This window comes from Aedes aegypti, chromosome 3, assembly GCF_002204515.2.
Source record: "Aedes aegypti strain LVP_AGWG chromosome 3, AaegL5.0 Primary Assembly, whole genome shotgun sequence".
In the NCBI taxonomy this organism is placed as follows: Eukaryota; Metazoa; Arthropoda; class Insecta; order Diptera; family Culicidae; genus Aedes; species Aedes aegypti.
In genome coordinates, this window is record NC_035109.1 from 147,480,552 (window position 1) to 147,501,983 (window position 21,432).

At 38.7% G+C, this 21,432-nt stretch overlaps 2 protein-coding genes across 3 annotated transcripts; one reads left to right on the top strand and one right to left on the bottom strand.

The window, feature by feature from the left end:
- Window positions 1-565: 565 nt before the first annotated feature.
- On the top strand, window positions 566-12,633 carry LOC5579222 (copper homeostasis protein cutC homolog). Its single transcript, XM_001664252.2, has 2 exons — window positions 566-1,255; window positions 12,251-12,633. The coding sequence occupies exons 1-2, from the start codon at window positions 707-709 to the stop codon at window positions 12,479-12,481; spliced, it is 780 nt and encodes a 259-aa protein (XP_001664302.1). The 5' UTR covers window positions 566-706; the 3' UTR covers window positions 12,482-12,633.
- LOC5579224 (vacuolar protein sorting-associated protein 16B) lies at window positions 12,515-19,915 on the bottom strand. Of its 2 annotated transcripts, none has more exons than XM_021850490.1 (7): window positions 19,886-19,915; window positions 19,407-19,490; window positions 18,824-19,341; window positions 18,740-18,767; window positions 18,221-18,368; window positions 12,653-13,191; window positions 12,515-12,594 (listed from the first exon to the last, which is right to left on the bottom strand). In XM_021850490.1, exons 2-7 carry the CDS (start codon window positions 19,473-19,475, stop codon window positions 12,553-12,555), a joined length of 1,344 nt encoding a protein of 447 aa, XP_021706182.1. In that variant the 5' UTR covers window positions 19,476-19,490; window positions 19,886-19,915; the 3' UTR covers window positions 12,515-12,552. The 2 variants fall into 2 exon arrangements, with proteins under 2 accessions (XP_021706182.1, XP_021706183.1); XM_021850491.1 differs by lacking the exon at window positions 19,886-19,915 and adding an exon at window positions 19,741-19,759.
- Between the last annotated feature and the right edge of the window lie 1,517 nt (window positions 19,916-21,432).

Consider the following 21,432-nt stretch of genomic DNA (forward strand, 5'->3'; position numbering starts at 1 on the left):
TGACATATCATGTAAAAATCCATGATATTCCACGCTCCAATTATGTGCATTATATGTCTCAGAAATTTACACGTTTCGTTCAAACTGTGTAGTAGAACGCATTGAACTTTCTGTAAATACTCTGAATGGAATGTATTGTCAACTGAATATGAAAACGAATGATTAAATAATAATATGTGACATAGAAAGTAATGTAGTTTATACTGCTTATAGAAGAAATTCTTAAATGGTTGTTTCAATTTTCATAATGCTGTTTTATGAAATAAGCAAGACACCATATTGGCATGATTCAGATCAATTCATAGGGTGAATCAATGAAATACTTACCGATTTCTTGTGGCAAATAAACATAAGGGGAAATAATGAATATTCATAGTATTTTTGCCTGAGTGTAGGTTTTTATAGACTTTTCAACGCTTCATAAGGGAAAATTTATGAAATTCGTTAATTTATTTGCCTGAGTGTTTGATTTTGCTGGGAACAGCTGATCTTTGTTTATATTTTGCACCAGCAATTTTTAAGTAGTGTTGGTGACATGTATCGTGTATGTACACGAGCGCAGAAAACACTATGTACACAGATAACACTAAAGCGATGAACGACTTGTTGTTTTCGCTTTGGTCATCATTAAAAACTCCAGTTAGGTTTTGGTTCAGCGAAATTGTGACAGTAACCTTCGGTTTTCAACAATCCCTTTGCGTCGACCATGTGCCCACTGCTGGAAATTTGTATCGATTCGTTCGAATCGGCCGTGGCAGCGATTCGAGGCGGAGCGGATCGCCTCGAACTGTGTGCTGCCCTGAGCGAAGGCGGCCTAACGCCGTCTGTGGGATTACTTCGTGAGACGCGCAATTTTATCCAGGAGAATAATCAATTCCAACCGGTGCAACTCTACGCCATGATACGGTGCCGGAGGGGAAGCGATTTCTGCTACAGTCCAGCCGAGATGCGAATTATGCTGCACGATCTGGAGCTGCTGGCCGAGAATGGGGCCGATGGGTTTGTGTTTGGAGCGCTGGATGAAGCGGGGAATGTCCATCGAGAGAACTGCGGAATGGTGGTGGCGGAAGCGTTGAAACACAGGAAGGCGATCACCTTTCACAGAGCGTTTGATTGCACGGACCGGACTGAGATGTTGGCGAACGTAGAACTGGTGGGCTCGTTGGGGTTCACGACGCTTCTGAGCAGTGGACTGGAGAGTACGGCCATGAAGGGGATTGGAAATCTGGTGGAAATGGTTAAATTTGTTGCTGAGGTGAGATTTCTTGATAGTCCCAGGATTTCAAAAATACAACCAGTAACTTCTCCAGAGATGCCTCCAGGGATATCTTAGAATTTTCTACAAAATGAGCTTTCATTATGATGTCAAGTAGTAATTATCTAAGGATAACTTCAGGAATTACTCCAGAGATTTCTCTTAATATTTCTTCAAGATATTTCCTTTTTTAGGAAAAAGATTTTTCCAGGCATTCTTCCATGAGTTCTCATAATTTCCAAGAATATTTCCAGGGAAATGCCAAAGAAGCTTTTCAAAAATTATAAGGAAATTGTTTGAAAAAAAGGAACTATTATTAGAAAGCTGAGTAAGTTCTTAAGAAACCTTGAAGAACGAAAAACTCCTGGACTCCAAATGATGTTTTAAAATTTCCTAGATAAATTGCTAAGATAATTTAAAAATATCAATCCAATTTGTAGGTAATACCTCCAGGATTTTTTTTTTTGTCGGTAGCGATAGGGGTAGTACTGGCACTCTTAATCTGCCCTAAGCTCCTTCCCAGCATTTGCTTTTATAAGCCTCTATTGCGTTCATCACACAGACGTTCCTAAGCAATGTTGCTCAAATGGTCACTGTGTACCCTAGCAGCAATCAGCCCTTACCGTAGTTTTGCAGTCTAGTACTTTAGACTACTATCAAACTATGATAAGGCCTGAAATGCTACTAGAGTGGTTAAAGTGAAGAACGAAATAGTTTTATTAAAAGGTCCTCATTCCCCATTTCATTTCATCACTCACTATCGTCACTTTTATTTTCGACACTATCACGTATTTCACCGATTATCACTCATCAACTTTCGTAATACACTTCAGATATACTTTCCATTATATCACTTTTCACATCACACCATTTTCATATAAATTCATTGTTATTAGCATTTACCATCTGTTAGCATTAGGGGCCCAGATAGCCGTAGCGGTAAACGCGCAGCTATTCAGCATGACCAAGCTGAGGGTCGTGGGTTCGAATCCCACCGGTCAAGGATCTTTTCGGATTGGAAATTTTCTCGACTTCCCAGGGCATAGAGTATCTTCGTACTTGCCACACGATATACACATGCAAAAATGGTCATTGGCATAGTAAGCTCTCAGTTAATAACTGTGGAAGTGCTCATAAGAACACTAAGCTGAGAAGCAGGCTCTGTCCCAGTGAGGACATAACGCCAGAAAGAAGAAGAAGAAGAAGATCTGTTAGCATTACTAAGTAATTAAAAGATATTCAATTTAAATGTTTCATCATTTTTGTTGTTGTAGAGTCATTACTATTCAAACTACAATTTAGCACTATCAACAAAGTTACTGTAAAACAAAATCACTTCGATCCATTTTTCTGCACTCGCTGCACATTATTAACACTTTTATCATGCATGTTTGAAGAACTAGGCAATAATGTTTATATTCAGAGAAATGATTGCAAAATGTATTATGGCCTTTATTAAATTAGTGGAGTTCACATCATTATAAAAAAAAATTAAATTAGTGGAGTTCACATCATTATACATCATCATTATTATATTTCTAACAAAACTATCAGAATCACTTCCAATTTCATTTTCAAATTTTCATCACCATAGATTTTATTATAAACACACCATTAGCACCAACACAATCACTAAATTTAATAACAACAAGTGTTACGCGCAATTCCACCAAACACCCATTCTTAAGTTGCATTATAAAACGATTGATCACACGTTAGCTTCGAGACTTAACAACCATTACTGATTAGTACAAAGGATGTTACAGCTCGTGGTAAACGAGCTGAACCATCAACAACCAGCACTGGTTTATAAGTAACTAATGAGCCCTGGCGGTCCCTCCGTTCGAAGAGGACCTGATAATATGCCGAAACATATTAACAGATCCTCCGCCTGAATGCAGCCGTTTCATGATAAATCATGAACCGTTAGAGGTGTGCCAAAGTATTGGGAAGGTGATATGTTTCACAGACGGGTATTATTATGGTGCACCTTCTACTTTGGCACCGTCAAACCCTGTGATCGTGGCCAGGGAATTTAAAAATATCAATCCAATTTGTAGGTAATACCTCCAGGATTTTCTGAAGAAATTCTTTGAAAGACATTACATGGAATCCCTATGGAAATTTGAAGATTCCATGAGGATATTTGAAAAATTATGGAATTCTGGAGAAATTTCTTGAAAAAATCTAGAGGAACTTTATGATGAACCCCAGGTCTAAAAGACTAATGATTTCCTTCACATGGAAAGGCGTACAAATTCGTGAAGTGTTTCGTGGTATAATCCCTGAACGATTATTTTTAATTCTGGAATGAACCTTTGTGTATTTTTTCTGTGGTTATCTTTAGAAGACCCCCTAGAGTAACAACTGGATAAATAGGTTCAAGGATTAGGTTGTAGAAATAATTGGAGGAAATCGTAGGATATTTGAAAAAAAAAAATCAAAATAGTGCCTGAGAAAATTACTGGAGGTACTGATTTCCTGAAGAAAATTCTGGAGAAATTCGTCTAAGAATCCCTTGAAATATCGCTGGCAGAAATTCTGGACGAAATGCTTAATGAATGGTGAAAGAAAACTCTAAAGAAATTTCTGGAGTGATCCCTGGAGTAGTCCTTAAAAGTATTCATGAAAAAATCTGAAGAAATAACGCGAAGAACTCCTGAATTCCTTGAGGAAACTTTGGAGAAAATTCGAAATAAAAAAAAATCAGGGATGATTGCATAAGAAGTTTTTGAAAATGCAATCAGAAAGAGGAAAAAAGTGCCTTTGGAGACCATTTTGGTTAAAAAAAGAGATAACCAAAAATTTCATTTCATTTCATTTTCATTTTATTGGTTTGTATTAGCATATAAACGTGTTACATAATTTTCTTAGCTGAGATATGGAGTTCCTTTCAACAGCTCAATAGTTCAGTTTGCCAACAAATTTACCGGTTACAAAAAACAAATTAGCATTAAAGGGAAAAACTACAAAAAAAACCTTCAAAATTGCAAAAAAGTAATGGGGATAGTTAGAGGAAGAGTTAGAGTCCTTATTCTAATATCACAGTCTACGCGCCAGTTGTTCTAGCAAAGGATTTGCTGAAATAGAACATCCCAACCAGAACTTGGGAAGTACACGCTGGATCCAGTCGTCAATAATTTCCATCTTCGCTAGCCTATGCACGTCTTCAGTGGGGTAGAACGGGTCCAAGTTCAGCATCATCTTCAATATACGATTTTGCTTCACCTGAAGCTTCTTCCTGTGAGTAGCGGCGCAGTCAAACCAGGCAGGAAAGCCATACGTTATGGAAGGAAGAAACAACATCTTGTAAAGAAGCATTTTAGATTTCTTATCCAGCTGTGAGCGTCTCTTGATCAGTGGGTAAAGCATTCTGGTCAGTTTGTCGCATTTACTCAGTGTGTTCTTGATATGGGATGCGAAGGTCAGCTTACGATCTAAAGTTAGACCAAGATACCCCACGTTTTCGGACCATGGAATTTGTTGTCCCCATATTGAAATTTCATTCTGAGGAAGTTTTTGTGGGGATCGTTTTCTAGTGAAGAAAATTGTCTGCGATTTGTTCGAGTTGGTCTTGATCTTCCATCTACGCTGATAAGTTTCAATGGCGTTTTGTGCCGCTTGCAGTTTGTTCACTACAACACCTGCATCCTTATCCGCTGCGATGAACCCAGTATCGTCCGCGAAGAGAAAGTACTGCACGCCATCTAGCATCACCAGGTCACCGGTGAAGATGTTGTAGAGCGTCGGGCTTAAAACAGCACCTTGAGGGACGCCGAAGGGCACTCCATGTCTGCTAGAGGTATGACCGTTAACAGTCACGTGGAACGATCGATTTGACAGGAACGAACGAATAATTTTCAGAATGTAGGATGGAAAGTTCCCAAGATGCATCTTGTGCAAGATTGCTTCCTGCCACACAGAATCGTACGCCTTTTCAACATCAAGAAGCACCATTCCTGACGACTTCTTCTGCGAAAAGTTGGTTCGAATCTCCTTCACAAGTCGAGCTAGCTGATGGTTGGTGGAATGTCCAATTTTGAAACCAAATTGAACATCAGGAATAAGACGCGTAGTTTCAAGATGTTGTTCGATGCGCTTCAAAATTACACGCTCAAGAAGCTTGCTAAAGGCAGATAGCAGGCTAATTGGCCTATAGTTGGATGCATTCGTTGAGTCCTTGTTTGGCTTCGGTATAGCGATCACTACTGCGTGCTTCCACTTGGCAGGAAAGTAACCAAGACGGAAACAAGCAGAAAAGATTTTTGCGAGAAAAATATAAGCCTTCCGAGGCAATTTCTTGAGCACACAATTCCGGATGCCGTCTTGACCCGGAGACTTTTTTGCCTTGAGCCTACGGATAAGCTGTATAATTTCTTTTGGACGAATCAACCACGGATGAGCATCAGCCAGGCGAATTTGATCGATGTGTGTGATCGACTCGTTCACCGCAACCACAGTTTCTGGATCATCAATCATTTTATTGACATGAGATTGAGCAAAACTTGAGGCTAGTAGTTGGGCCTTCTCAGACGACGAAGCGATAATATTGTCTTCTTGACGCAACGGAGGACTGTATTTGGTTGATTTCTTCAGAGCTTTGGAAATTCTCCAAAGTGTGTCTCGATCGTTGTTCAGGGTGCGCAGCGTGTCCTGGAATTTTTTGAAGTTGGCCTGATAGCATTCTTCGCGTATTCTCTGGTTGAGTGATAGCACTATACTCCGGTAGATGGGATCTCTCCTTCTATACCATTGGCGTCGACGTTTGTTTCGCAATGCAATTAATCTGCGAGTGTTTTCGGGAATTGTCGCTGTTTGATACGGACGTGTCTGCAGTTCAGGGACTGAAACAGATTCGGCTTCAACAATGGTCCTCGTTAACAGTTCGATGGCATTGTCAACCTCTGCTTCGCTGCTTAAGATTGTGATCGCTGGGTCAAGCAGATCCAACTTTGAGTTTATTAATTGCTGAAAACGAGACCAGTCTGTACGTGCATAGCAATGGAACTTCGGTGGTGTCTCCGTAGCTGGAGCTGATAAGTTGATTTTGAAGATTACCGGAAGATGGTCTGATGACAGTTCGTTAAGAGTAGTCGGCTTGGTCATGTCTAACAGGTTGTTGGAGAGAGTTAGATCCAGAGTAGATGGACGACCGCGACCCGTGGGGTGGAATGTAAAAGAATCCGGGAAGTGGATATAAAAGTTGCGGCATGTGGCTTCCTGAAACAGCAGTTGGCCAGCCTTGTTGGCTTTTAAACAGTTCCAATGACGATGGCGGGCGTTCAAATCGCCCACTATGAAGAACGGCTCTGTGAATCTGGTGAGAGTTGAGATGTCGCGACGAAACTGTGTCCAGACTGATCTTCTTCTTGCTCCTGGGAAGTATGCGGCAATAATATGTATATTTCCGTCTGACGTGCAAATCGAAATGCCTACGCTTTCGATAATCTTGGTAGTGATGTTGAGCTCTGTAAATCTGATGCCCTTTCGAACCGCTATAAGGACTCCTCCTCCTCTTTCAGCATCGTTAGAAGTGCGGTCAAAGCGAACACATGAAAATTTCGGATGAAGGAAAGAATGTTTTTGTTGTAGCCAGGTTTCAGTAACTATCCCTACATCTACTTCATTACGTTCTAAGAAGTCAAAAAACTCGAGTTTCCTGCCATGAATGGAACGCCCATTCCAATTTGCGAGGCGTAAGTAGTCTGAGTTAGACATTGTAGATGTACTTAGTTGTCAGCTCGAACAGAGCTAGAAGTTGTTGCTGTTTTGACTGACAATTTGCTAGCCGATCAAACATATCTCTTGCCAGAGCTAAAAACTCCGAAAGCGAGAATAGATCTTTATTACCAGATGTTTGATCTTTTAAGACCTGGGCGTATGAGCTACCCGAAGGAGGAATGAACGTGTTGTTTGGGCGGTCTTGGGAGGAACGGAAGAGGAGTGGGGGAGGCGCTGATTGCCGGCGTTCTGCTCTTAGTTTCGCCAACTTCTCGATGTATATTTTACGACTTGGACAGCCACGATAGTTCGCAGTATGTTGGCCACTGCAATTCGCACATTTGATTAGTGCCCGTGTTTCGTTCGGGTTGTTTCGCTGCAAGTCCGCTTTTTTCGGAAGTTTGCATTCAGTCGAGTGATGTTTTTCACCACACTTAACACACAGAGGAGGGAGATTACAATTCCTCATTCCGTGACCAAAACGTTGGCAACGGTGACACTGGACAGCATCTGTGGGTCTTCTTTCATAGTAGCGCCATTTCACTACGGTGTTGAAAACAGCTTTTACCTTTTGCAAATCTGCTAGTTTAACACTTCCTTTCACAAAGTGGAGTAGATACAAAGCAATTTCTTCTTGCCCAATAACTTTGAGAGAAAGTAACTTTACTTCAGTGGCTACTACACCGAGATTAGCAAGTTCTGTTTCCAACTCAGCGATATCGTATGACGATAGCCCTGATAGAACGATTTTCACCGGTTGCTCGGATGCAAGGGTGTACGTGTGGAACTCGACGTTGGATTTTTTCAACGCATCGACCGAACTGTGGAAACTTTCTTCGCTCATGCAAAGTAGTTGTACTCCCGATCTGGTTACTTTCATGTGATACTCGGTTTGCGCGATATTGATTTTCGACATCAGTTCACGTAGCTGTTTGGTTGTTAGATTAACAACCGTTATGGGCGGGATACGAATCTTTTTCGTCTTGGACGAAGTGCTCGCAGTGGTCATGACTGGAGTAAGTATTGGCATCTCTTCGGTGTACTCGTCTACCTCTTCCTCCGATAGAAGGTCGTATTCGTTGCTCACGGTGATATTGATATTATGTTGAATTGAGCCGCTACTGGTACAGCCGCTGGGATGTTGTTCAGTTGGTCTTTTTGGCGAATTGGCATTGGCATTGGATACGGATGACATTTCTTCCATACACGGGCTTTTCGGTCGGGGTGGATGAAGATTCGGGTCGGTGAGGTTATGCTCTGACACTAAGCCGCGCTTTTGCCTTGAATGTGTTTCGCTTCTAAGGATTCTTTGCGACGTTTTCGAGGCCGCATTTTGACCGCCAGTGCTCACGGGGTCTACCTGGGGCTTCAGAGTGCCGAATCGCGATTTTTTACTTCGAAGTGAACGTAGAAAACTCGGAAAAAGTGAGGCGCGAATATATGGTTTGTTTACTAGGCAGGCAGTGTTGCCAAAAAAACTATAACCAAAAATTAATTGAATGTTAACACTTTATTTTGCAAAAGAAAAATAAATAAATAAAATACTAAAAATCACTATTATGGCGAGCAAATAACGTTAAACTCTAATATGTAACTTATCTTTTGACGGATATGCCTATTTCGTTTGCGGCTCACAAACTTCTCCAGTGTCGAGTGCTCGATATTGAAGAAGTCTGTAAGTCGCAGACGAAATACGCCTATCTGGCCACAAGAAAAGCAACATATGGGTTTATTCCGCGCGGCGTGTGAGGTGAGACGAGTCGAATGAGGTGTCGACTCGCTCCCATTTGATTAACATTAGTCGTCTCACGTCACTCGCGGTGAAAGTGACTCGCCTCGACTCACTCGCCGTGCAGAATAAGCACAATAGTAGGGCGGCATGATGCATGTGCATATATGGTTGGGAAAGATTTTGATGGTGGGATACCAGGGGTTTATTTGGGAGGATTTCAAATTCAAATTTAAATTATTTATACAGTAATACCTCGATATAACGTAACTCGATTTAAAGTTTCGTTATGTTATATCGTGTTATAACTTTAAAGAAATTCGTAAATGAGATCTCTCAGAAATCTTAAAGAAAGTTTATGCAGTCCATGAACATTTCTAGCAGGCAATTACGGAACTTCCATTTTTTTTTATGAGGAACTCGTGGTAAAACTCATAAAGCAAATCTTTTTGTTATTTCTTGACACAATTTTAGAATCAATGCCCCAAGAATTCATTGATTTTTTTTCCAAAATTCATGAAGAAATCACTAGAAAACAAGAACTATCTTCGCGGAATTTTCCATGCAAAAATTTCTTAACGAATACGTGGTGGAATTATCGGCAGTATTCTAGGAAAATTTTCTGGGGGATCTGGGAAACTTTATCAGTTTTTGGACGAATCCCTGAATTCAATAGAAAATTTTTTTTTTTTTTTTTTTTTTTTTTTTTGTATGGTATTCAGTTGGAGCTGCCTGACAGCTTAACTTGTCAAGGCTGAACCCTCGGTCTGGCTTTTGCCAAGTTTCCCCTCTACCAGGACCAATACTCAGACGGACTAGGCAATGGCGCCCACATGAACACTGTTTTTTTATTAGTATTGTGACGTGGTAGTTTTTGAAAAGTACCCATATTCCCTTGCTTCTGAGAAAAGGAAGCATTATGAAAATCAGCAGCTCCATTAGAATTTGTTTGAAATAGTAGTGTAGAATTTGTTTGAAATAGTAGTGCATTACTAATACTGTCTAGTCGAAATGGTTTTGAATAATTTGTCATTCAAGTGCTATTCTGATTACTATTGTCTTTTACGTAAGATTAGAGTCTTAAATGTCAAGTGTCGTCAAGTATTAACAAAATTAGGCTGTTTAGTAGTAGTTCTAGTTAATTTCATTTTTTGTTGTTAAAATTATTTATTGGTCATTACGTTCATATATCCTTAAAGAAAAAAGTCGCTTTCCTTGTCTGTTCAACAATTTTTCGAAACTAGCAAGTGTACCCTATGATCGATCTCAGCGTCTTACTTTCCATAGTCATTTTTATAGTGAATATTGAAGAGTAAAGTTACCTTAGGCTTCTATTACAGTCTCCTACAAGATTCACTTTTCGGTGGCAAATGCAATGCTTCACAACGCCTACTTTCTACTTGTAAATTTTGCGAAAATGAAGCTGGAATTAGATTATTTATACCGCTGTTACAAAAGAGGTATTTCTTATTATGGCAATGTAAAAACCATATTAAAATAAGATTGTCGCCACTTATTTCTACTCAGTGAATCTAATAGTCATTTTCCTAAGAGTTCCTAAGTATTCCCTACGTCGTATATGATAACGATGTATCTAGCTAGCTAATAGTAAGAGTGGCTACGGATCATTCTGGTTAGCAAAAGGCAAACTGAACGTCACCAATAGTATTAATGTCCACTTCGAATAGATTAATTATTTGAAATGGGCATCAATTCTATCAATGACGCAGAATGTCCGTTGGATCACATCCGAGATATTATTGCGTCTATGCCATATGAATTATGACGCGGCTTTAAGCAAAAAATGCCAAAATGTGATACCACCACTACAGGTTACGCCTTTGGTTTCCATCATATGGGCTAATGGATTATGCCCTCCCATCGCGGCAAGGTCGCATAACCAAGGGGAGGGAATCCCTGAATTCAATAGAAAAATTTCTAGCTTTATCGTCTTCCAGAATTACTTGAAGAACCCAAAGAAAAAGAATCATTGAAAACTTTCTTAAGAAATTCCTGATGGAATCAATGAAAGATTTCATTGCACATTTAATCCTTGAAGAAACTTAAGTAGTACATAGAATAGTTTTTGCATAAATATTTGGAGAAAGTTCTGCAGAAAATCAAAATGAAATTGCTGAAGAAATGCCAGCATTCCAAGAATTAAAACTGGATTGCTCTCTGAAAGGACCGCTGGAAGAATTCATGAACATTTGCTGAAATAAATTATGAATCTCTAGACTCTGAAAATATATAAGGTATCATATGCGGAATGGTTTGAAAAATTCATAGTTGATTCCACTTTATCAGGGTGTCTACTCATTTACACAAATAAAATTCCCTGAGATTTCTAAGTTTTCCAGGTTTAAAGAAAACAATTCGAGGTTAAAAATTCCCCAAAATATTGTATCGTTCACTACTGGACTGCGAAGTGCGGCTTCATAAGTGCGAAAATGCTAACAAAAGTGCTGATTTGCATCGAATTAAGTGGTGTCTTCAGAGCACTTACTCTTTGGATTGCGATGATTAACCCCGCTGAAGACACCGATTCGATTTGATGCAATCGCGCAGTTTTATTAACGTACCCGCACTTATAAAAACTTCTGCGATAGCTCAGTGGTGAAAGAAATGCGCAATATATGGAATTCCATGATTCATTTTGGTGAAGATTTTTTCTCGGCCGAATTGTCTGAAGCTTTGCAATAATAAGCACTCTAATACGACGTATATTTTGGCAACATATGAGTTCAGTAGCTTTTAAAAAAACCCACTGCCGAAGTGAAACAAAAGTGCCAAGAATAGGATCCGGCTTGATATCTTTGAAAATATTATTATTATTATTAACTTTATTTGGGAGACTTTCAGACCGTGGCTGATTCGTCTCTGTCTCTTTGAAAATAAATTTATCTAGCTATAAATTTTAAAGTATTTTTCACTTTAATAAAAACAATTATCTTGTTTTTTCTTAACACAGGAAAAAAAAATAAAAAAAATGATGATTTTCATTTAATTTCCACGAAAATCAAAAATGTTTATCAAATGATCTGAAAGTGCCTTTAATTATCAGAGTCAGATATGACAAAATAGTCTTTTCGATCTTTCCTTTAAAATGAGATTCAGATACCTGAATGTATTTTTAAGTCCATACATATGTATACATACATATCAGCGACGAACCAACAATATTTTTCTGGAGAGCGTTTTGTATTTTTTTTTCTTTGGGGAAATTAGGGCTGGTAGTATGATTGTATTATCGCCTTAGTGATTTTTGGTATTTTTTTCTTTTTTTTTTTTCTTTTGCCACGTGAAGTGTGAAATTCAATTAGTTTGTGGTTATAAAAAAAACTCTAATAATCCCACCAAAGTACGAAGTGTAGTACAAAAGGTACTTTAGAGACCAAAAAAGGTTGCTTTAGAGACTGTTTTGATTAAAATTGAGAAAAAGTCTCTAAAAGCATGCATTAAACTAGAGATCAAGCCTAAAAACCTGTTACAAGCCCTATAATAGTTCGGATGATTTAGTATCATAAATGGTTGTTTCATTTCAGCGCGATGATATTCAACTGACTATCATGCCTGGCTCGGGAGTTTCGCCGAATTATGCGCAGGAAATTGTTCAAAAGACTGGATGCAAGGCAATCCATGCCTCAGCTCGATCGTTGAAGAAGGATTCGAAAGGAAGCTCTATCGCGATGGGTGGAAATGCAGCTGATGGCGAGGGTTTGCTGGTATGCAACGAAACAATTGTGAGGGATATCAAAAGCCAAATTACAAGCTGAAGGGACGTGATATAAAAGTTTGTGTCAGCGAAATCGGCGATTGGAATTGTATTAATACTTAGGAAATCGAATTATTTGATTAACTTGATGGCATCACTTTTCCACTTATTGTTCTGAAAATCGAGAAAGAATAAATCCACGTTTACCAAACATTCCAGTGCGTTTACTTACCAATGATTTGAAAGCATTGTCCGCATAGTACCTTTCCTCGGTTCCACTTTCCAGCGACCGGGCGAAGTTTTCCAGCTCAACTCGATCCTTCAAGGCAACCAGCGCATCCACTATTCCCCTCTTGGCATTGACTCGCCTGGCCAAGGCAAGCCTTCGCTGAGGATCTTCCACTTTGGCGAGGAAATTGTTCAACACTGGATCCGGTGCGTGAAGCGAGAAAAGCCGCAGGATTGTCTTATCGATGGGGATGTGAATATTGAGAGATTTCTGCTTCAAGTTGAGCCACGCCTTCTTCTCGAAGATGTGCTCAAAGTCCATCCACGCCTGATTCTTGGCCCTCTCGTTCAGAGCTACCCACTCGAACTGGGATTGTGCCACCTGGTGAGCTTCGGCCAGCTTGAAGGGGTTTTCATTGGTTTGGTGGGAGGTATCGCCCCACTTGTACCGGCCACAGATGTAGAAAAGAGTTTCCAGGACGGATCGGTCCAGAATCGAACCGGCTGTAGAACTGTTCGAGTGTTGTTCCGCTACTTGGAGATCTAAAGTTAGGATAAGAAAGCATCAGTGTATCTCAGTAAAAAAAACAATGTTCGAAAAGACATGGAGTTCAACCCTCGAATGAAAGATATGCTTTATTTATAGCAAATTTTAGAACAAAATTTGTTTTAAAAATTATTTAATAAACTTTCTATAGTACAGCCATTTGGCATAAAGCCGTTTGGCATAATGATCGAAAACTGAATTGCTATGTTTTTGGCGTTACCATTGCTAACATTCTCATATGTGATTTTCCCTTCTTTTGGTCATAGGCTGTTCTTTCTCATTACGTTGTTAAACTAGTGGTTTGCATTGTAACTACTAATATTTCATCGACGATTTTCCCTTCTTTCGATCATCAGATCTTGTGCTACCTCAATAGGGCGGTTCAAAATTAAAAAAAAAATGTTTGAGAATCCCATATATTTTATGGTTTACACTCTTTTTATGGTAAGGATGGTAAGGAACATATTTTCCTTACCATCCTTGCCATAAAAATAGTGTTGTGTGAAATTTTCAGTTCTCTAGGTGGTTATTTAAAGGTGGCCCAAAGACAAAGTAGGGTTATATGGAAATTACTATGGAGAAATTTTGAGAGATGTTCCAAACACGCTAGAACTGTAATGTAAGTACAAACTTATTATACCATAGTAAAAACTCATTCTTCAAACTATAATAAAGAAGTTTGCTGAAGAGAGAAATTTAATCCAACGGATAGCAGAAGAGATATTTATGAGTTTGTTTGCTATTATTTAGCTAAATATGGGATTATAACCCTGCAAACATATACAAAAATCCCAAACAAAACTAAATCAAAAGGGATTTGTTTCTTTAGCAATATCCTTCATTAAGATTTGAAGAATGAGTTTGCAATATGGGATGATAAGTTTCTACTTACATTACAGTACAAGCGTGTTTGGAACATTTTTCAAAATTTTTCCATAGTAATTTCTATATAAACCTACATTATCTTTGGGCCACCTTCAAATCACTACCTAGAAAGCTGAAAATTTCACAGAACACTAACACTTTTTTTTCGAATTTTCTAGAACAATCTCACAGATTTTAGTAAGTTGATCGAAAGTATTTATCATTTGATGACTCTCCATAGTATTAACTCCAATTTGTCAAAAATGTCGAATGTGACTGTTATGGGCAGTATAAACTCTATCAATTATAGCACGCGAAGGCAACAAGACAGACCAAACTCACAAAATTTGGGAAGCAGGATTCACAATGCTCAGATTGAATATAAAAATACCACAATCTTTTAGGTTTGTTTACATTTCCCAATTGGGAATTAGTTTTCTTCCAAAGCCTATTAGATGTAAGGTTGGTCTTTATTCCAGTTAAATTTAATGCAAAACCATATAGGCTCTATTGAAACACTTCGTAAAAGCTACCGGAAAATCAACGTAGCTCTTACGTGTAGCGCCGGTGGAATGGACGAAGTTCAAAAATTCATGCATTCATTCTGGGCTACCTATGATTAACGTAAAAGCTACGTGAAAAGTGCGATGGAAAAAACCACGTATGTTTTCACGTAACAATGACGTTTGGATTACTTTGAGTGTATATACCTACTTTAAAGTTTTGAAATACAGTAATGTCCCGATTTTGTCAGCCCCATGCTACATTTAGGGTTGACAAAATCGGGAAATGTTTCGACTGTTTTCAAATTTTATTTCAACTTAGGGACTTAGTTTAATGATTTTGTCAATATAAATATTGTTGTTTTCCTTACATTTTGTATGTATCGTATTATTATTATTTATTTTTATTAGAGTGGCTTTTCGCCCTTGGCGAGTTCACCACTTAAACATATGTATCGTAATCTAAGGTAATATTGATCAGTTTCTTGGATAATTTTTACAAAATTTAAATTTATAAAATTCGGTCTTTAGATGATTGTATAGACGTGGCCAAGGTCATAATTGACTTTATGAACCAAAAATGGCTAGTATAGACGTGCTTAATCTGATAAAAATAAATATCAATTTTAGGCTGGCAAAATCGGGCAAAAAGGATGCTAAAATCGGGGGCTGACTCATTACTGTAATCTAGTTAAAAATAAATGAAAATGAAACTCCATACAAAGTTTTTTACAAGTAAGTACACGAGAAGATTGACCCAGATAGCCGTAGCGGTAAACGCGCAGCTATTCAGCAAGACCAAGCTGAGGGTCGTGGGTTCGAATCCCACCGGTCGAGGATCTTTTCGGGTTGGAAATTTTCTCGACTTCACAGGGCATAGAGTATCTTCGTACCTGCCACACGATATACGCATGCAAAAATGGTCATGGCATAGTAAGCTCTCAGTTAATAACTGTGGAAGTGCTCATAAGAAAACTAAGCTGAGAAGCAGGCTCTGTCCCAGTGGGGACGTAACGGCAGAAAGAAGAAGAAGAAGACATGAGAAGATTAGCATTGGTGCTGCTAATTATGAATACTTTACGCATAATTCAAATTTCATTTGCAAATGAACTATCACAGTAGTTTCACTTTTATTGGCACTTATGAAGACTGATAGATCAGTCTAGGGGGAACACAATATCCAATATTTATTTAAAAGAATATACAACTCAACAATATACACTAATCTGCACAAAATAGAGCTACATTCTTCTTTCGGTATAGTAGTTTCCAAATGTATAATTTCACATGTATGTCCAAATTTTATCAAATATAGTTATGTATCCAGCTTTTCATCAATGTTTCAAGATGGTGCATTATAGCTTACATTTTGGGGCTTCCCCGAATGGAATAAAGACGTTCGTACTTTCATATTATACGTTTCCGATATAATTATTACGTAAATTCGGCAAAATAAAAACGTACTATTCTGCACGTTAAAATGATACGCACTTCTTTACGTCAATTCTAAATTACAAGGAACCGTCCATAAATAACGTAGCATTTTTGGGCAATTTTTGACACCCCCTTCCCCCATTGTAGCCTATTTTCCCATACCTAATACATGGTTTGTAGCAAAGTCGTAGACTCCGCCTCCCCCCTAAAATGCTACGTCATTTATAGACGGTCCCAAATGACTTGTTTAATTTTGCACAAAATAGTGATACACCCTTCTTTCAGTCTTATCCTGTTGACGATATAGACAAAATGTTTCGTAAGGGTACCAAATGGCAAGAAGGTATTTGGCATGATTGATTAAAAATGGTCAAGGACCATTTGACATAATGGTCATTTGGCCAATGACCATTTGGCATAACATGGAGAACATCCTTTTTGAAAAGAAGGAGCATAGGTATGGCTGGATGGCAAATGGCTTTATACCAAATCATTTTATGTCAAATGACCTTATGCTATATGGGCTCTCCATCGATATATTTTGCCTATACAGTCAACTTTCGTTCGTTGCACTAAACCCGTGGCCCACCTAGTGAAAGACTTTCACTAATCGGGCTAAGTTTTGCGCTGTCAAATAACCGATTACAATAGAAATTCAGCGCTACCAACATTGACCAATTACGGTTTATGTCAGAAAGTGACATTTGCCTTCGTTTTAAGTGGGCTATAGCCCACTTAACGGGAGCCCAATTAAAACGAAGTGCAATTAAACGTAGTGCAAGGAACGAAATTCGACTGTATCATTAATGAGATAATACTGAAAGAAGGGTGCACCAATATATAGGCAAGAATAAACATATAATTTGTATATTTTATGGGAATTTACTGAAAGAAGGGTGTATTATTATAATATGCAAAATAATCATGAATAGGGGGATTAGGGGCATAATGGACACATCAGGCAAAAACTTATTTTACATAGAATAAAAAAATATATGTTTCAGTTACTCTCGGCTGGTGTCCAAGTTCGTAATTAGTATGACGTGCTGCATCCATTCATGCTAAGGAAAAGTCTTATCAAATGTAAGAAAAACGAGATAGAAAATTGGGTCCAAAACACGAATGATAAAAAGGCATCCGGGTAAAATAAACACTTTCGTGGAATTTAATGAAAACTTAATTATTAATAGGTGTCAAAACGTACTGATGTGTAAAAGTACTCCCCCCACCCCCCCCCCCCCCCCCTATCACATTAGCAAGAAGAAACTTCTCTAGGTTAGTTACTTTTGCTCTAAAATTTAACTCTTCCACCGCTTTGCTTATAAACTAATTTGAAGCTGAGAAAAAAACTATAGTAGAATTTCAGAGGACAAATGAAGCAAAGCATAAACTTTTATACCGTCAAAAAGTTCATATACAATACAGATTTCGTACTGTACGGTACGGAAATCGGGGACTTCGCCAACTCTCGAGAGCAAACGCTGGATTTATGCTGTTAGCTTCAAGCTAAAATTCATTTCAATGTTTATTTCAATTAGAACTAGAATTCATTTTCATAATTAAAGCTACTTACAAATTTGGTGAATCGACTACTTATATGAATGAAGAATGGTGAGTCGTCGGATTCAAGCTAAATATATAGATGACAGGATCGTTAATTACCTTAATTTTAGAAACAAGAGTTATAGCTTACTTTCAGTCTAATAGAAGTATTCACGACTATGTTTTACTTGATTTCAACGGATTAGATTCAGGAATAATATAAACGCTGTGTCAACAGAACTGGACTTCAATTTCGCATAATCATCTATTTTTTGTCCTATGATATTTGTTGATGTTTCCGATGGCATATCGGATAGCTCGTCTGAGGTCATTTGACATTGACAGCGTTTTGTACGGATAACACTACCGCAACGGGGGGTCTATCGCACAACGTACAGTTTATAAAGTTTTGCTGAAATATGCATATTCCCAGAGAATAAGGGGGTGTCCATTTCGCCCCGCGTGTTCATTTTGCGCCTAACCCCTCTACCTACATATTTGTTTTGTCACATCAGAAAAAAATGGATATTCATATAGCTTTCTGGGGAACGTGACATTCTGGGGAACGAGATTCTGGGAAATGGTTCGTTCTGGGGAATGTTATAGAATCCTTTTATTCTAGGGTTGAGCAATGACTTTTTGAACAGTTTTTTGCATTGCAACACTATATGCAAGTACCTACCTAGCAAGTTAATGTAATTTGCAACTAGCTGAGCATAAAAACTGTTTGCTCCTGGCTGGGAGAAATAGTCACAGTAGATCTTTTTTAACCGTTGTCGCTTGAATTCAATATTTGATGTGCTCCGCACGTAGATAGAGAACTGGAGTAACTGTAATGAGTCATGTGGTAAATTGGTTAAAATATGTTTTGCCCATACTAGCATAACAGTCCCATATTATACAGTCAACTTTCGTTCGTTGCACTAAACCCGTGGCCCACCTAGTGAAAGACTTTCACTAATCGGGCTAAGTTTTGCGCTGTCAAATAACCGATTACAATAGAAATTCAGCGCTACCAACATTGACCAATTACGGTTTATGTCAGAAAGTGACATTTGCCTTCGTTTTAAGTGGGCTATAGCCCACTTAACGGGAGCCCAATTAAAACGAAGTGCAATTAAACGTAGTGCAAGGAACGAAATTCGACTGTATAGGATTTCCTCGAGTATGAGCAGTGTTAACTCTTTCAATATTTACTTACGCTTGCTTCATGATGTCTTCCAAGGTACCTAAAGTTGAAACATCAATGTTTTAATACTGAAGGAACAATTCGCGGCATACCTACGTCAATAGATCCGTACATTCGGTGACCTGGAGCCTCAACGCCATATAATTCACGTAATGACTAACCGCTTCCGGTCTGGTTTGAAGCAATCGGTAGAGCAGCTTCTTCTTCAGAGTCTTCTCCAAAAAGAGCACAACTTTCAGTATGGCATTCCCATTCCCACTGGCCACGGCCTCGTCCAGCAGGGCTTCCTTTTCTTGTAGAGACCGGAACATTTCCAGCGAACAGCATTTCCCCAAAATCAGCTTCGCCACGACACACGGTGCCGATGGAGCAAAATTAAGCTCTTGCAGCTTCTTGCGAAGTAATTTCAGTTCCTCTTCCACGCTGGCGCCCTTCGGCATGGCCCTTTCGCTACGGGACTGGTCCTCCAGAATCATCGTCAGATCGCTGTCCGCGATTATCATGTGCAGTGGCAGTTCGCTCTGGACGAAGGCATAGTTCACTTCCGAGGCGGTGTCCTCTCCAAATAGGCTTCGCCGGTTAGCTCCTCCGGTGGGAAGTTCCAGAATGGCCACCTGTTGGCAGGGCAAACAAAAGGCCTGATGAGCCGAATAGTTTAAGGGAAAAAAAATCAACTCACGTCATCTTCGTCGAAGTTGAAAGATTTGTTGGCGGAGTCGTTCCAGTAATCATCGTCTTTTGATTCCATTTTTGATTTATTTCACTTAAATAATAAGAAATAATTTTGTATTTAATACACAAAAATTAACTGGGAGTTTGCACAAAATTCCACCACTTCGTCACGACTCACGATAAACAAACTTTTATGTTTTTTTAGCGAGGGGCACACGAATGCGATAAAAAAATGTTTTTTGCAATTTCTCATCGTAATAGGCTGTTTTTCATCACGCCAATCTGTCATGATACGGCCTACTTTCCTGCACTGAAGTATGCAGTGCGGGAATAGTCATTACCTAACTGAAACCAGTGCTGTAATGATTCATTACGCAACGCTTTCTCATTACGCAACTGTTTTCAGTTGCGTAATGAATCATAACACAACCATTTCTCAGAAATTGTAAAATAATGGTGGATGCGTTCCGATATAATTTCTGATACCCTCAAGTGGTCTTCTACGAAATTGCAAAAAATGTTGTACGTAACTCGTTGCAGAACTCGATTTTTACAGCACTCGTCGTAATTATCCTACTCGGCAAGCCTCGTAGGATAATTTTACGACTCGTGCTGTAAAAATCATCATTCTGCCACTTGTTCCGTAAACTACTATTAACAATCTTTGTTCTGAACAAACATGCACTGAAGAAAACGTCACATAAGAATTTCATTGAGCTCTCGCTGAAACCCGAAGAAAATAGAAAACCCCCCAAGTATCCATGATAGCATTATATGATTACTTAGGGATGGTACACAAATTATGTCACGCTGAATTTCAACTTTTTTGACCCCCTCCCCCCCTTTGTCACACTTTTTGTATGAGTCCTTCGAAAATTTTGTAAGGGTTGTCACGCTTGGCTCGACCCTCCCCCCCTTGGAGCGTGACGTAATTTGTGCATGACCCCTTATATAAAGCAGCTGCAATGCCATAAACCTACCATTAATATAGTTTAAAGGTGGAAAAAGGCCCTTATATAGTCGAACTAATGCAATAATGTTTATAAAGCAACCAAGCAATTTTATTCATAAAGTAATACTAGTGCACCCAGGTAACCACTAATCACTGTTATAAGCGGTATATGAACTGTTAAACAGATTTGCAGTGCCTATTAGCATCATAAGACATTTTCAAATGCTTCTAGGCACTGTAGACTTCAAGCCCTGAAATAAGCCGTATATGAGTATATAACGCTATGTTACAGGGCCTGTAAACCCTGTGTCTATAAGCCGAATGCAACGGCTGTCAATGCTTATAAACGGCTTAATATCATGACGTTTATATCGAATGGAGCAAAACAGATTTCAACCAAAACAAAAAAGTGTTGAGCGATGATGCAAATTGGGAACATTTTTTTCCGATTCATAAATGCTATCCGAGAAATTAATTCGTGAGTAGAGGAAATGCCCCAAGTAACCACAAGCATTAAGGTATTACCGTATTTTAACTTTAATTCAACAAGTGCAATGCATCATTGCTTTTATTCTGCAATATGCGTGCAATAATGCTTTAATTCAATTTTATGAATGCAATGTAGCATTGCTTTATTGTAGCAATGAAATGTGCATCAATGAGTGATATACGGTCGCCGCTCAATGCTTCATTGCATCATCTTACTCAATGCTTCATCGCAACAAAAACGACAAGACTTCAATGCAGTATTTATCGTCGATCCTTCATTCACTCAGGCAAATAGACTATAGAAATACTTAAATATCCCTTATAAAAATTCGCCATAAGAAATCTGGTCGAAATTCGTAGATTTGTCTTATGAGAAACCAGAATTTGAAAACAAAAAAAAAGTTGCATCAACCTGGAATTGAACCAAAAACCTTACGATTGATAGGCCCGTGCATACACCACACGCCTTTCACTGATTCAATGTGACAAGATGCTAAAACGATACATAAAGCGTGAAGATGAGCAACCGTTTTAGCCCCACATAATGAAAACAAAACAAAATCTCAACAGCAAAATAGCGACAGCCGCGGTA

Excerpts from the sequence above, each read along its gene's own strand:
- LOC5579222 (XM_001664252.2), top strand. The coding sequence starts at position 707 with ATGTGCCCACTGCTGGAAATTTGTATCGATTCGTTCGAATCGGCCGTG. Across the intron at positions 1,256-12,250 it reads TGGTTAAATTTGTTGCTGAG|CGCGATGATATTCAACTGAC; the intron begins GTGAGATTTCTT and ends GTTTCATTTCAG.
- LOC5579224 (XM_021850490.1), bottom strand. The coding sequence starts at position 19,475 with ATGGAATCAAAAGACGATGATTACTGGAACGACTCCGCCAACAAATCT. Across the intron at positions 19,342-19,406 it reads TCAACTTCGACGAAGATGAC|GTGGCCATTCTGGAACTTCC; the intron begins GTGAGTTGATTT and ends CCCTGCCAACAG. Across the intron at positions 13,192-18,220 it reads AAATTACATTAACTTGCTAG|ATCTCCAAGTAGCGGAACAA; the intron begins GTAGGTACTTGC and ends TCCTAACTTTAG.